The 17,364-nt window shown below is 37.5% G+C and overlaps 1 protein-coding gene across 3 annotated transcripts in view; it reads right to left on the bottom strand.

Annotated features, from left to right (window-relative positions):
- Positions 1-17,364, bottom strand: part of jing (AE binding protein 2 jing) — a 39,744-nt gene that overhangs the window by 9,373 nt on the left and 13,007 nt on the right. The window contains exons 1-2 of one of the 3 annotated variants that reach the window (XM_088043595.1): positions 14,141-14,353; positions 13,496-13,569 (exon numbers count right to left, since the gene is read on the bottom strand). The exons of 1 other annotated variant lie outside the window; for it this stretch is intronic. In XM_088043595.1, coding sequence (XP_087899721.1) covers positions 13,496-13,503 — 8 coding nt within the window. In that variant the 5' untranslated portion in view covers positions 13,504-13,569; positions 14,141-14,353. Of the gene's footprint in view, positions 1-16; positions 144-13,495; positions 13,570-14,140; positions 14,354-17,364 lie in introns of those variants that run through there. One more of the 3 variants, XM_088043594.1, reaches the window with a different exon arrangement.

Here is a 17,364-nt window from a genome sequence, read left to right on the forward strand (position 1 = left end):
TGATTTTATCAATTACCTGCTAATCACATGAAGACACATGTTCGGCAGCACCATTCCACAAAAAATGAAAAAGTTCTTCACTCAAACCATATTCACAAACTCGTGCTTTCAAGCGTGTACCGGACCGACAACAACAAACAACACGTCGAATTCTACTTCTAGCAGAGGCCCATTTACAACACACAATAAAATTACGGGAACGAAACGCCTGCTCGGTCTTCAGCTGTCCACGGTCGGCTCGTTTCGCCAGTCCACAATTATAGCGTTAATCTCGTAATTGTGGATGTTAATGGGTCAGACAGATATACTAAAACGTTAAGTTGCACTTCACGAAATGACCGCGAGATTATCTTATCGTGGGAGTGAGGATGGCCAGGATGAGAAGGGAAGACAGAAATGGAACTACGCCACTGGTGTCATGGCCGTTGCCCTGCTTAAACCGGTCTCGCACCCCTACCGTACCGTCTGTCTTTTTCCTTCCCTTCGCATCTATGTCCCGACGGCTTCTGTGTGCACTTCATCAGCTGCGCAGGGATGGGCGAGATTAGGCAAGTTGAGGAGGGCATTGTCGATAACATGAATTTTATACCTAGGAGGGATTTTTTCAAGTGGTGACAATGCGAATTTGACGAATTTTTGGGTACGTGACTGGAGGCACCCTTTTCCAGGAATTAACGGGATAACTAATCAGACGATAGTATTGATTAGTTACTATTCGGACGACTATGAATAAATAAAAACTAATTACCTGAACATGTATGAAATATTTTCGATTGGGGCAGGTCATCACAGTTTTTCGTTTAATATTCTAGCTGCTTTTAATTAACTGATGACACGGCTAATTCAAGTGGACTATTTTTAATAAGTACTAGCTAAACAATGGCGTGGGGGGCAACAAACTCAATTCCAAATATGTATCCTTGTTGTTAACACGCAGGTTAAGACAGATCAAATTTCATCCAACTCGAAAATTTAGGCAGCTAAAACTAATTAAATTTGTTCCAGTTGACTTCTTTTATTTTATGCATTATTCTTATCAATATCCAATGGAATTGATTTATTTTTGGGCAAGATTTTATTGGTTTTGAAATTTATTGAATAAAAACAACAAGTCCGATATCTAGCCAATGAGTAAAACGCCACGATCAAGTTGGTTATTGGGGTGCGTTTCTTGTTATAAAAACTCCTCTGATAAAGACAATGCGAGCCAATCAGAGAATTCTTTTTTGGGTTTTAATCCGAAGGATGGGTCTCAAATAAAATATATAAAATTTGTCCCTTTTGATCTAGAAGCTTGTAATGGAGGCCAAAACTTGCCGGATTTCGTTACTGTAGCATTAAAATTACCAGAATTTTACATTTTAATTTTTTTTTCTTTATTCATCGAATTTTATCTGAACTGCGTGGGCTAACCAAAAATTTGGCTTCTTCATCGAATTAAACTCTACAAATTTAGTCAAATCGCTGTTGGCTTCAAGAAACTGTCACTTTCTCACAATATTGCCAATCTCTTTTCATTCAAAAAACTGCTTCAAGAATCTGAAAATTGGCACGTTCTTACTATAAAAGCACCGCGTATTGTTTCCAGTGATATTTACTAATATGGGTGTTAATGTAATATCAACTTCCTTACTATCTTTGGTTGTAACATATTCTAATTACCGTAGATTAAATTCCACACACGTAGCTTTGCTTAATTTAAAAACAATAAAGCGGAAGATTAAAATTCTCCTTCTTATTGCATTTAATCACATAATCTCGTAAACGCTTATCACTTTTCTTCCCACTCTAATCAAACTGAACTTTTCTGTTTTTAAATCCGTTAGTTACAAGAAAATTGGCACTATAATAATTGAATATTGTCATTGCTTCTAATGCATAAATAGAATCTGATTTGTTTGACGTTTCAATAAACTACAGATAGCTTCATTCTCTATTTACAACGCAATTACAAATTATCTTAGTTTCGTTGTTACCATTTTAACGATCAACCGTTCAGATAACGACAACAATAACGATAATTACAGGTTCCACTGAAAGGTAATTACTAATTGCAGAAGTACAATTAATTTAAAGTTTACGATGATTTGTCACGCGTTTAACTTTTGACATTTCATTTTCATATTTGCATAATCTGAAAGTCGGTGTGAAAATAACACTGAATTTTTGTCGTGGTGGCGATTCATTCATTGAAATTTCCTGGGTCAGTGAACAAAATTAGTATAGAGTCTAGTCTATCGATAAAAAATAGACTAGGTACCACCTCCATTGTTTAAATTTTCGAAACGTTTTTTCTGTAGGTGTAACCTCATTATCTCCACCGTAGTAATTGCGATCAAGCGAATAAAGCCATTTATAATTTCGCTAGACGGCCATAATTTTATAATCATGAATGAATCTCGCTAGAAATCTATAAACCGGTTGGCAACAGACTGATACCAATCACAGACTTATATATTTTAATATTAAAATCCGCATTATGCAAAATACGTGTAATTACCGTGTGAGCAACAATGACAACAATTTAAAATTCAAACCAACTTCCCGTTTGGTTATAAAGAGTATCTACTGTATGACACTAAAAGATCGCGCCAATATTATACACACAGATTAGCAATTATGTCATGCGTAAGTTAAAACAAGTGCGATCACGTGACGACGACATCCAACCGGAAGTGCGTGGGAGGAAGTAGTATTACCGTAACGAGGGCGTGGTTCAGCCTGCACACAAACATAATAAATTGAATACGAAGTGGATGGTGCACAGAGGCGGCGCCAACACACGGATCGTCATTCGTTTTTTTATTCAATTGTTCATTATTTTATTCCGTCATCGAGAAAAGAATGAATAAGTCATGGAATTGATGAAGAATGACGTCTCTGTCATGCATGGCTGATGAGGAGAAAAAATCGGAACGGCATGGAAATGAGATGCGATTCGGAGAGTGAACAAAATGGATTTGGTTTTTGTGGTTCTTGAAATCACGAGAGATTTGGCAAAATGGGGGTGATTACCGGAAGTAGTGATAAGATTAAAGACGAAGAAATCATCCGGAAGGAGTCGCGATAAAAATTTGTAATTATAGCAGGGATTACAAAAAGTGTTATCAGGACTAGTTTCAGGGAATTTAATTGAATTTCCATCTAGTTTTTACGATTTTAAAAGAAAGTGGCTTAGCACCGGATCCCAAAAAACTAGTTCCAAGAACTATAAAAATTACTGCAGTTTGATCGAAGATAAGAACTTTTGCTAAATCAAGAATAAATCTTTCTTTCCACGCTTTTTCATTGAAACCAGTCAAGAATAGTTTCACCCATCGCTCTCAGCTGAAACTAGTTCCGACTGATCATGTCTTAACGGTAACACAACCATATCCATCAAATCCTGCAAGGCAGCAAAGATTCCAACAAGTTCCTGCTAAAACATACATATTCGTCATAACCACGTGACGTGACGGTATAATGAAGACGTGTTTTTACTTTTCCGTGTGTAATTAATGCTCTTCCTGCTCGCTTTACTAACGTCTGTTGGTTTTATTACCATAAACGAAAAACGCAATTAATTTGATGAGCAATAGAGATAAGCCGACATTCAAGTGCTCGATTAAAGGGAGCTTTAGATTAGAGGAAAATGTCCTTTCATGATGGTGCATGGCGCAAGCCCAAATCCCATGGATCCACTAACCCACAAAGTGCATCGGGCGCGTCGACGAGGTGAATGCGCCATGCCAAGGTCGCGGGTTCGGCAAAGAACAGCTACCTGCGATCCGACGAAAAAAATCTACGATGAAACCACCGGAGATTCCGACTCGAGATCAAGCGACGAACGCTCGGGACGGAGACGGAAAGAATGGCGGAGTATCGATTTTAGGCTTTGCAGGGGAGAGAGACCATGCGAAAAATGGATAATAGAGGGAAGAAAGCGCCAGGTTGAGATTTCAGCTATTCGAAATCTACGATGTAGCTCCATCAATCACGACATTTTATGAAAGTCTGACTACAAATTATCGTGCGTGATAATAACAAAACTTGGTTTAAACACGTGTGGCTCGGACCTGTTGGACAGAAGCATATAAAATTGAAAATTTATGGCTGCCAAATTTTAAATTGAATCAGTGGCCATTAGCTGTTAAACTGAATGAAATTTAAGACTTTAAAGTCCTTTTAAGTAGTTTGGGCTAATTTTATTGTTGCTTTCATATTTTAGATTTAAAATATAGGGACGACACAAAGGTCCAAGACCAACAAAGTCGAATTAAACTTTTATTATCCTTCGTCGTCGTCAAACGCTCTCCACATTCTCGCCGTGAAAGATTCGCTACAGTGTTTCACCTCTGGCCGATGCCCTATCCCACGTGTCCCGGGATGCGCGGAAGATCCTCTACCCAGTTGACCTTGCGTCTTCCCCTCTCCATCCATTCTTAAAATTCGAACCTATCATCACCTGTCCGAATGTCTCGTCGGTCCCCACGACGTGAATAAACCTCCCAAAAGTACGTCCGTTTGTAAAGAAAAAAAAAAGCGAACGAGCGTAGGCAGCGGAAATGTAACCATTATGAGACAGCACGTGCCCCTGCCGAAAACGGCTGATGCTCAACCGCAAGTCGAACCATAAAAAACACCATCGACATCAATCAACGGTCGAATGCGATTAATTAACATTCGAAAAAACATCTGGATGGATTTGCATATGGTGAAAAGTGATGCGTATTTACGTGGGTTTCCATTCTATGGTTTCGTGGAAAGAAAAGTCGATAGGCAATTAAAATAGGGAGGTGAATCCGTAGGAATGAAGGAAAGGAACGATTTTCTTTGTTTCAGATTGATGGCTCTGCGGGAGACAAAATAATTTAATTGGTTCCATGGACAAACAGGTGTTTGGGAGTCATAAAATAAAGATTTTAACAAAGCGTTTATTGTGGGTCGAAGACGTGGTAATTTAAAAATTGTGGGGTCAGGATGGCGTAAATCACTTGGAATCGACAGTCGGGGACAACACCTAAAATTGGAGTCCCGAATAAAAAATGTGCAGCCAAATATTTATAGTAGTGCCGCACGTAGCATCTGCTTTATTATGCAGTACTTTTCAACACATTTAACTCTAATGGAAATTTGTTGTACTGAAGCGAATAACGTAGATTAATAACATGATTTTAAACGTTAACAATGAAACTAGATTTGTCGCCATTGGACTTTCTCACTTTGTATAATCTCGAGTGTGTCCCATAATGCGAGCTTTATCCAAAAGCAGTTCATAAATAAAAATAGGTTTGTTTACGTTTAGCGTGATTACCAGACAACAAACTGTACATTCTTTCCTCGAAATCTTTTTATCTACAGATAACGACCCTTTTAATAATCCCTTTGAACACATGTTCACGAGTAACCCTACCCAAAAAACCCAAATATCGACACGTCTGTCTGAGATCATGAATAAACATCAAACAAAACGAGGCAATAGACTATGTTAAAAATAATTACACCCTGGGCTAATGCCCGCTAAAACCCTCCTCCTGAATATTTTTCGGTCGAAAGCTCTAATGACAGAGTAGAGTGAAGCCCACTCGAAAAAAACATCTTCCGCTACACCAGCTCCAATCTGACTATGCTACTTTCTCCCCCTATCTATAACTCACCCCCCTAGCTACTTACTGTTTCCTTTTCATCCCGACAGTAAAAGCCACAGAACAAACTATAAACATCACACTCACAAGACGGTTTCAAACTGCTCGAAAACAATCAACAATCAAAATTGCTCATATTTATAAAAGCACCCCACCATAACATGAAAGTGACAAAAAGTACACCGAGAGCAGCTCAACACATGAGGGCTTTTTTATGGAAGCTGTTCTATTTCTAGACCTCCGACCAAACTCGATGTCGAAACGTGGAAAAATCGCCAATGTAATTTTAATTGTTTTCGAAAAGTACTAAAGAGTACAGGCACCCTAGCGCGTAATTAAAAACACTCGTCACACGCGACTTATAGGGGGTAAGGTGCGGCCATCCGGAAGTGTCCATTTAACACCCTCCAACCTTACGCAATCTCACGCGATTATCGCAAGAAATGGTCGCTGTCTTCAATAAGGTAGAAAGAAACAAATCGGAGGGGAATTTAATCTCATGTGTGCAGCATATCACTTCACACAATAAAGTCATCATGAGCGCTTTGCGGCGCACTTCGATTTATGACTGACTGAAACTGAAAATACTGAAGGCATTTATCGTGATACGATCAAGACGAAATATTTACTGGCTGAAGGAAAGAATGTACTCGGGATGACGATAAAGCGCCCAGTTTATCGGGCACTGCAAGACCCCCCTTCTCGTCAAGACAGTATTAAAATTTTTCGGTTTACAATTAAATTCCTCTCATAGGCGAGATTTTTCACTCAACTAATCAAAAAATAAATAAAGGCACAAAGTTAGCGAAGTTCGAACCGCCGCACGCCACAAAGCTCGTAGTGTCATTAAGCTCAATATGTAAAATTAGACAAGTTACACATAACACGCGTTAAGTTGAGGCAATTTGGTCTTGCGTAACATGTGTGCATCTGCGGGATAATTATCATGCGGACTCGTTGCTCGAAATAAACCACGCCATGTGGGATAACCCTTGCAATGATGGCAAAAAATCCTATCACCTTCCAGATGGCTATCTTTTTAATAACCTGAATTTAATACGAATTTTCGTCAAAATTAGAACACCTGTAGAATGCTTACTACAAATTGGTTAAATATTATCTAAAAATACTGCGCATTTCTTTCTTGACATTAATTTTGTGAAAAAACGCGATTAAGCGTGTAGATTTTAGTCGCGAAGGTAATTAATAACCACGAGTGACAAATACTTTCGCGGTCGTACACCTGTTTTAAGCTTGATATATCTTTGGCGAATTTAGACTTTGGAAGTCAATGAAACGCTTTCACCACCGCCATTGTTGCTAATAATCCGGAGAGTTGCAAACTTCTAATCTAACTCCACCAGTCATAAATTTCGCATTGGACAGCTCCAATCTTTAGCTTAATTGCGGAGATTAAGACATTGAGAACATATTCTTGCAACAATGTAAGAATGTTGGCGTCAAACCCCAACATTATAAATAAATTAATACGCATATTTAACGCTTGGCTGCATTAGCTTGAAACATCGTTATAAAACTAAAAGCATTCTTTCAGGACTGATAAAAGTAGTTTTAGATATCTGAGTTTTAACACTAAATGATGTTGGTTCCTTTTTTCTCTGATGTTTCCGCGTGTTTTAACTTTTTGTCTTGTAATGCATTGGAACTGGAGATCTTTATCTTGAGATCAGGTGCGCTGCTTATTGTAAAGGTGTCTTTTTCTGCGAACATGATATCTCATTCCCAGAACGTTTACGGATCATGAGACACAACCTATTGCGACAAAGTACTTCGGCAATTTGCATACAAAACTCGAGGTTTGGCAGACAGATGGCTGAATAAAAATCTGTCCCAGCTGATAATCAGCTTGTCCGACACAAATAAAAATTCTACGGACGAAGTATTGCGGAGCTGTGAGTAATTTCTTAATGCTAATTTGGATTGGAAATATTGAGAATTACGAGAATATATAATTTCCTGTACCTAGTTGGATCATAATTAAAACCACTGTATCAATGACAAATCGTTTATTAGTAGTAGTCAATTAACAACTCGCAGTTGAAATAATTGGTGCAAAACGTAGAAAAATGAGTGTATTTACGGCCCCTCTGCACAAATTCGAAGAATTTGCACGTATTATCCAGAATTTCACCGGAACTAATTTTAAGAAATGCACTTTAATTAAAACCCGCAGCCAGGCAACAATGCACACTTTGCCTGCATTAGAATGCAAAACTTCTTAATTACACCCCAGTAACAACCCCTATATGTCGTAATTCTTACAATTTCGCATTTTTGTGTCCTTCAACCACTAATTTCATCTTCCAGAACGCACGCGGCGTGATTCCGCAATGAATACCACCCATAAGTGCACCTTAAAATAAATATCGTAATCTTTCTTCGCATGCCGTGTCTCATATTCCGTTCCTTCAATTACACCATGGAATAGAGATCCGTCGCGGTCGTTGTTCTTAGTTCTCGGACTTGGAATTCGCTAAACATCCACCGTCTCGCGGTTACGTATTTTGTAAGGAGAGAAAAAAGCCTGTACCATCATCGAAGGGTGGTATTGATCCATCAGACTCGTGTGCAGTGGTACACTCTAGTTGTCGGCGCGTACACTCACCCTTCCGGAAAGCACGGAATCGGCCAGTTTGGATGGAAGGTATCGAATTCCGGTCATTTTCACTATGTACCTTGACCTATGTGAATACCACCGGAAGGTTGGGAAAATCGCTTCGAGTTTCATGAGAGGCAATTTGTGGAGCGTTGGGGGTGGGTCAAGGAGAAACAGAAGCTCTTTGTAATTCAGGGGTGCGAATTAAATGAATTAAATCGAACGTTCTAGCGTGAGAATGGCTACAACAAAGCGACCATTAAACGTTTATTGAATATTTGTTATTGCAATAACCGAACGACCATCTCGTTGAGTTTATCAGGTACAATAATTATGACGATGTTTATGGCGGAATTTCTCTTGTTGTGTGAAATAAGCGGGAGGCTGACCACAATGAACGATAAAACCTTTATGGCAATCGAAGCGTTATTTGTAATTCTCGGAGTATCTCAGCAGTTTCTTTGATGACAAATTAATTAAAACACTGGATTTTCAAAAAGGCCAAGTTTTACAAAAAGAGGAAAACTGGAAAACAAAGAAAGAAAATTAACGACGAGCCTCCAATTTGCGATAATTATCCCGAAAGATAAAAATTTAATTTACGAATTCGGGATATGTAAAAAAACGAAATTTTCGGAGGCTTCAAAATTTTTGCCTTCTGCCGGCTACTGAAAAACTTTATTCGCTTCTCATTCAGATATTTATTGTCATACGAGGAAAAGTAACACATTTTTGGATCCCACGTAAAATTTTCCGTAAAAATGAGTCCCAACAATGCAGGTTTGTTTTAGAAATAAAATAGATGTTAGTTCTCAGCAGATGTTTTTGGGATGATTTTCCTTTCTCAGGAGGAAAAAAAACGAGGTTATATCTCAATGGAAAGAGCAGCTTGAAGTCTCTCAGCTATCTAAATTTCAGACCGGTAGGACAAGTAGTCTACGAAAGGCGGTCAAAAAACGAAAAATTCAGAATGAGACAAAATTTTATTTCGACAAAAAATCGACTATGGAATTTTGGATATCTAAGAGCGGATTTTTAGAAACAAAAGCGCGAGAAAGGCTGCCGAAAACCCCATCTTTCTATATGTCGTAGTTCCGAAGATATGGAGCCCGGAATATTCCAGAATAAATGTTCATAGAGATGCCGTAAAAATTGAGAAAATTGAATTTTCGAATTCAGAATATGTAAGACCGAAACAAAAGTGCAAGATAAGCGATGATGCAAACTGCATCTTCCCATTAGCCGTAATTCCGAAGATAATTATAACTCGTCAAAAATTCATTATTATCTTGATAAAAACGCACCAATTTGAATAAATTAATTTACTTAGTATTCATCTGATAAATTGAATTACAGCAGTGCAATATGTATATTAATTTTGCGGCTAATGAGCGTGGAAAGAATTGTATCCGAGATCATAGTGAAATCTCGACAATGCGGAGGCGCTTTGAAAAATAAACACATATCGACCTCGCCTGTGAACTACTTAAAGGTAGTCGTAGGCATAGATCTGTCATAAAACAAGCCTCTCCATGCTATGACAAAGCGCTTCCCATTCATCGTAACCCATAAATATGTAAAAATCCCCACGTTCACATCAGCATTACGCAATAGCGATCCTCTCACACTGCAATTAATCTTAAAACAGTTACGTTTACGCTTGCGCAACCCGTAAGTGTAAACACAATAATTTTTGTGTCGATAACCGAAAGGATGCAGATACAAATTTACTGGCCAAGTTCCAAAGACAACAAACTCGTCGACCCATTTTTCGCACGTGACAATGCGGTCCACGTTTTCGATAGTGTGAAACGGACGCTTTTGGGAAATTATGTGTGTACGCCCCTTTACTATCGACCGGTTATGGGGGGTTGAAAATTCTTGGCCTTCTAATCCGACTACGGTAAACAGAGAGTGCCTTTGGTGGAGTTGCCGAAACCGTCCGAAACGACACGTGACCCAGCGAGCAATCTCTCTGGGATGATAGTTCGGTCTCTTTCTATACACACTGCACACCGCGCCGCCTCCGTGCTCATGATGATGACGTCGATCGATGGACTTGGAGGAGAAGCGGCAAACGTGCATCGGAACACGAGGGAGTGACAGATGGTGGCGGCGCCGGGTCATGGCTGACTTTCACTAGCAAAGTCGGGACGATTTAATGAACGGACGAGATAAATTTATAACGTGGCGAAACGACATGAAAATGCTTCAATTGAAAGGCAAACGAGATTTCTGATAGAAGCTTGCACGAATAATTCGAGTCTCTCAATGTGCATTGGAAAAATCCACGACTCGCCTCGAGTGAAGATTGTTCAGACACCTACAACAGTTACGGAACATGCCTAAAGGGCTACATTTCACATTTAATTTAAATTGCTCATTACAATTCTATTGCTGAGTAGTGACAGAAAGTTCATTTTTTTTAGTTAGTCTCGGTACTTACAATAAAACAGTTTTCTAATTCGAGATGTCAAAGTTGCTTTACACCAATGTACACATGACACTGATTTTCCGATAAACTGAATAGATTTGCAAAATAAAGGTACATGTAGGCAGGGTGACATTGAATTAATAAACATTCGGATTCGTATCAATTCCATGAAGACAGAATAATGTTTTTTAACCATTTGTTTGAGAAATTTTGACTTTGTAATTTACACGAATGTGGAAGAAGAATTTATTTGCACGTGCCAAAACCGCGTTTTTGTACTTATTGTGTTTTTGCCAATTAACTCAATTTGTTTTGTGCTCCTTTTCGGATAAATAATTTTCATTATCCCTCGTTCATGCTGCTATAAAAATCAATCTCCCTTACCACCCTTATAGTCTGTACTTTACCGCTAATGTCAGTTCAATATGTATTCATATAAATAAGTGATGTAAATGAATCATAATGTTCTTTTATTCAGCAGCCCTAATAAGGTACTACAGAATAAAAACGAATAAGAAATTTAGGAGAAAAATCCGAATGCAATTTTTTGTGAGTAGCTCAGGTGGATAGAATTTTACTAATTATAATTGTTAAATATACTAAGTAAGACTTGAACTAAATTCCCACGAGACAAAATTTAAAAATTCAGTCCGAATAAGGGCAAGCGATTAAAAATCAATTGTTTGATTATACAGCTAGGAAATAACACGTCTTCACAATCCAATGAAATTACTATTATTAAATGACACAGATAAATCAATCGACTATGCATAAAATCGATATTGAAAATATAAATACAAAACTGACAACTCAGCATTTCCCGCTTGACTGATATTGATATTTTCTATATAAAACGCCATCAGATCAGAATCTAATCGTTTGCATAAAACACGCCATTTTTTCATAGTCTTTGTTTCGTGCTCCACTGATATTTCTTCCCTCATCTTTTTTTAATTCGCAGTGTAACGGCCTCGATCGCCGGATCAAAGTTCAATCGCCTTCATTGCATGTCCGCAACCATTAAAAAGTGCGAGATTTCTATTACTATTTACCATCTTCATAAAATGTAAAACAACAGATAACAACATGATTATTATTCTTAATCAAGCAGCGTGAAAATAAATAAGTCGACGACTGCAACGAACTGCAAGTGCACTTTATCGTAAATCACTTTCCCATCGATTTCAATCTAATCGAGGAGACTAAACAAAATAATGCTGAATCTTCCCGTCAGCGAAATTTCTGCACTAAATCCCTGGCATGTGTGTTTACAATGGGAAGAGCCGCCCACTGGCGGTAAAATGTCGTAAAATGCGTCCCTGCAAGCGCAGCTTAATATTCTTTGTTCAGCTGTGCGATTTCGTCTATTGAATGCATCGCACGAAAGTTCACCTTTTTGTTCTTACTTATTTTAGTATGTTGCAACTATTACTAAATGAACGTGCAGCATTGCAATCCAAGGATACCACATTGTATTAAACAAATGTGCGGAAATGCAACTAGAAGGCCACTAGAACTAATCAGAGTTGTCAGAAAACGTAAACCACAATGAACACAAACGTCACAAGGTCGTAAATTAAAATAGTACAGTCCGTACAATAACCAAGACATTTATTTTTAGAAGCATCTGTTTATTAGATATGAAAATCGCCCACATCTTCGTCCATTAATAAAGTAATGCGGGAACTAACATTTTATTAAGATCTACCACCTGTTGAATGAGATACTTAAAAAAAAACTCTGTTATAGACTTTGTCGTGTTCCAACGCCATAAATTATTTGCATTGCTCGTACGAGATTGTTATCTTTATTATGAGAGCACCGACGACAAAGAAATTTCAATGAAGTTTTAAAATGGCGAGGAACATGCAGAAATACATGTGTAAATATTGATCTTGTTCTACAACCTTGGGAATTTCTCTCGGGAAAAATATTTTCAATGTCAATGTCGGCAACTTTCATTTAAAGGGAAATAATCATTGTCTTGCGGTATTGAGTTTTCCTTGAAGAATTCTGCCCTCAAATGGAAACAAAAAAGTGAAAAATCCCCAGGTGGATCAATTAAGGAAAAATCGCGATCAAGGTTCAATTTTCCTTGTGTTGCTGCTTTTAAATTACCAAATTATACAGCAGAAAAGGCGGATTTTAAAACAGACAAAAACATTTTCCAACTCCACAGCAATGAAGGATTATAAAAAAAAAATTAGAAACTTTAATTTCTATTAACACCTCGATCTCTGGTAATTTCAACGCTGCAATAACAAAATCTTGTCTTCGAGTGGCTTTTAAACTGTGCAAACTTACAAAATTATAGAACAGAATAAAAAATCGTCACAGCAAAAACTGTTTTCATGAAAGTTATTATCCGCCTGAAAACGTCTTTAACTTTTGCATGAAATTTTTAAAAAGCTTTCAGATTTTTTCCACGTAAAAAAAGAATCCGTTAATTACCCTAACGACTAACGGGTGAAGCATTCTGATTACAAATTGCGCGCTTGTACACCAAAGATTAATTAAAAATATCAATTATCAAACATGAAATGATTTATCATTCAATTATCAATGAATCATTAGCGCAAAGAATCATTTTGATAGTGACCGCTCGTGGCTACGTCTGACATTATACTGCAATTATCGTGCATACCACTTCCGTTTCTGCTTAAACGCGCCGAGTAAAAAGTAACGAACGAAATTATGTAACAATATTTACTTTATAAAATATATGTTGCAAAGTTGCACCTGCTCTTGAGAAGAGAAACCGACAAGATAAAGAAAGTCTGTAACTAATTCAGTGAAGAAGAATACGTTTTGAGTTTTTACCTGAACATAGGATTTTATTCGTTCCACTAAAATCAATCGTAAACACCTTGCACCCTCTTGATATCGCTTCTTACCTGTAACAAAAAATTGTATTAAAATGGAGGCACGCAGAAAATAATTATAATACACCTGCCTAATTGAATATTACTATTTGTAATGCAAAAAAAGTTGATAGGTAGAGTTAGCAAACTAGTTAAGCATGGATTAATGCGACTTTATAAAGGATAATTAATTACATACATTTTCAAAGAGTGAAGGTACCATCATGAACGTAATAGTATTTTTATTATGGCAATCTGGAGATGCAGATGGCGCGATAATAATCTTTTTTCTTTGAGTTAGAGCTGCATGCAATGGGGGGAAATGAGGACGACCACGCATTTCCTTGAACTATAAATCAACCCTTTACTTTTGGTGAAAGATTTCGGTTATGAGTGCCTTCGCTAATTACCGAGCCATTTGCACATTACAGGTGGATAATGGCCTACATTTACTTTTAACAGTTTCGCAGGTATTAAACTAGGCCAAATTGTTGAGCGGGTAAAAATTTTTCCCGCCTTCACATTTGTAGGTATATAGGCCAAAATTCCGCCTCCTCGTTTGCTGCCCCAAGCAAAACCCTACCGTCGCCACCGATAACATTACCGTTCTAATTAGGAGTCAATTAGTCGCAGCTTCCGGACATGTCTTGTACGGAAAAAGGCGGAGAAAATGCAAATTGCACGTCGTGACGGAGCTTAATCTTCATTCCCACGAATCGACCGATACACACGAAGCCTTGAACACGCTTTTCACACTGTCAAAGTCGAAATCGATCTAAGGACCAGTTCACAGCACTTTTCCACTTGAAGATTCAACATCGAACTGATGGTTCACAGTTGAATTTCCATGAGTAGACGTCGAGGCACTTAGTCACACGATGAGCTGTATCGGAACTACAATTACACAGATGAATATTTTCGCAAAAATCCCAGGTGGTCAGTGACTGTATAAACAGAACAGGAGGAAATTGCGGTTAAGCAGAAAAAATATAACGAGAGGAAGAGGATGTTTTAATATGTATTATAATTACGAGCTAATCCAATCTGGTGGGCTCGCTGTGGAAATTACATACAGAATCTTTGCTCAGCAGAACGTGAGATGGTGATGATGGGAAGTGGAAGGAACAAATGTGGAATTTATAATAATGACGATGATTTCCAGTAAACGTAAAGTGAGAAAAAAAGATGATGTAACATAGAATAATAAAATTAAAACAGTGATGCGAAAAAGCTGAGAAACACCGATCTTATTTTGCGAAACTTCAAAAACCAAGAAGTCTTTACCACTGAACTAAATTAAATAGATCAGTACCTACCTCGTCAAAGCGAAGTCTTTCCTTTCCAACATTGATAATATTTTTCGTGATTTGATAAACGTTAACAATGCTAGAAGATATGTTTTGAGTTCTTGTGTTTTTAAAATCTGTAGAACCTGTGGAATCCTCTGATTTTACCCAGTTTGGAGTTTTTCTTTTCAAAATTCCCTCGAGAGTTGTGAAGGAAAAACAACAATTATTAGAAATTAAAGGATTCGATTTGTAATATTTTCACTTTCTTTTTTACGAAAATACAAAAGCCTGACCTCACTTTGAACTGAACCTGAAATTTGAAATGAAAGCAAAGTTATTACGATTTTGATTCCAGATTTGTTAAGTTTCCGCATAAATAATTCAGTAACTGCTTTGAAGTTGCCTGTTTGCTGATATCAGTCTGACTGTATACACCCGCAAGAATTTAACATCAAGACAATAATTTCGTACAATTTTAATAGAATAATTTAAACTCGGTTTTCATTTTGCTCGACTATCGTTTTCTGATGGTGTTTATTCAACACCTTTTAAGTTTCCTTTGCGGATTTCAAGGCGATGTTGATCGTGTAAAATTAACAATATAATTAAAAAATCCAACGCAAAAACAAATAAAATTGGCATCTATTCGTTGTACAATAAAATTATTTTTAATGGAGTTGTTGAAATTACGGAAGATTTTCTTACAACGAATTTATAGCTAACAATTTTCTTGTTTTTCCACTGAAACTAATCCTAATCATCGTAAATAAGTAACATGATTACGCTCACGGTTACGCTGGAAATAATTCAAATACTCATAAACAGAAATAATTATGCAAAATTTCGCTGGGTTTTTCAAAATGCAACGCAATATTCTTGTAAAAATATGAATAATAAAAAATATTGCTATCCGCCTCTGCACGGAAAATTTTAATTTTAGACAGTGACGATGCGTCGGGAAATCCATCGGAAAAATGAAAACTGTTAGTGGTTTCCCGTTCTTTTTGCCCACAGTTACAATGTCTGTATAACAACTCTCGTTAACATTAAACGCAGTTTCGACTCCTCCTTACATGCAAAATTAATGACAGCACTTTCACGTCATCTTCTAAAATGACCAAGTGCACACTTAGTTTCAAAGCAAAAAAGCCATCCGCCTCAGCAATATATTCCCCCAGTGGCATAACTCTGTCCAATTCCATCCATAATTTGTGTCGTTATCCTCCACCCACACGGCCACAATGCCATTTTCGCATCTTTTCATACAATAATAACGATTATTAACGAGTTGCTTTTTTCTGTTGGCGATGGTGGTCTCCTTGGAGTCCGGAGGTAAGAGCGGTTTCGAACAGCTGCACGGGACAGCCGGCTTTACTTTTTTAATGGAACCCTCCAAGATTTTTGAAAGCCACACGTCAGCTGTTGCTTGTTTGTTATGATACCTGTACCTTTGCGCAATAGAGACAAAAAAAAGGTTCGTGGGTCGATAGAAAATAAAATTTTCCGTAGATGCATTGGTGTTAATGCACAATATCGTTGCGAAACGAAGAGATAGAAACAATGCAACGGAAAGTACGAGAGCTGTTACAATAATAGGTGAAGGTCAGATGTAAAAGCACAAGCTGTTTTGCAATGAATGCAATTCGCTATCAATGCAACAGAACTAATGCAACACGATGTCGAGAAACTGCCGCGAGCGAAATTACCAGTTTGTTGGAAAATATCGTGATGGTGAGATTTCGCTAAGAAAAAGAACAAATTTGTTTTCGGTAATCATAACTATTGTTCCGGCTGAATCATACTTGTTACACGCGTGTTTATTTTGGCTCGTACTCTGCTGGAGATCTGCGCGAAGTATCTCAACACAATGCAACGACAATCTAAACAAACAAATTCATGAGGATGACTGTGAAATTGTAATGGTGATTACTCCCAGTCCTTGATCCACATTTCAAAAATAACTGTCTTAATAAAATGAAGAAACCAGGAATGTTTAGAAGATCCTTGAAAATATTAAGCTGCATTTGAGCAAACGCGTAATAAAACTCAATGGAAATTTCATCTTCACAGTAACAAGAAAAATTTAACTTCCCTCTCGAAATATTTCGCCTCGTTTATTGTCTTCGCCTTCCAATTTAATTACTGCTTCTTTGAACTCTGTACACAATATTCTCGACGAAATTTCGTATGATTAAAGGATCCTGGAAAATCAAGGAGAGACTCGGAAAAAACCAATTCTAAGTAATGTGTTTATATGGAGCTTCTTTCCAATCAAACTTGAAAGGTAAAATAATAGTGATAATGTTAAAATATTCCAATAGTAACCTTCCCAGAACCACCGTACGATTCTTGTAATATTGCCTCTCGCGGTTTCTACATGCATCTCATTGATTGAACTCTTGAATGAGTCTTAGTTTAAATAGATGTACAATGTAGTTCCGCAACCACAACCGATAAATTAAAGTGGAAAAAACGCAAGGTCATAGAGATTAAAAGAGCCGGAAACATGTTTCACGAAGGAATTCATCCATATAGTCAC

This window comes from Gnatocerus cornutus, chromosome 8 (genome assembly GCF_029298725.1).
Source record: "Gnatocerus cornutus isolate USDA-ARS CGAHR chromosome 8, icGnaCorn1.1, whole genome shotgun sequence".
Taxonomy (NCBI): domain Eukaryota; kingdom Metazoa; phylum Arthropoda; class Insecta; order Coleoptera; family Tenebrionidae; genus Gnatocerus; species Gnatocerus cornutus.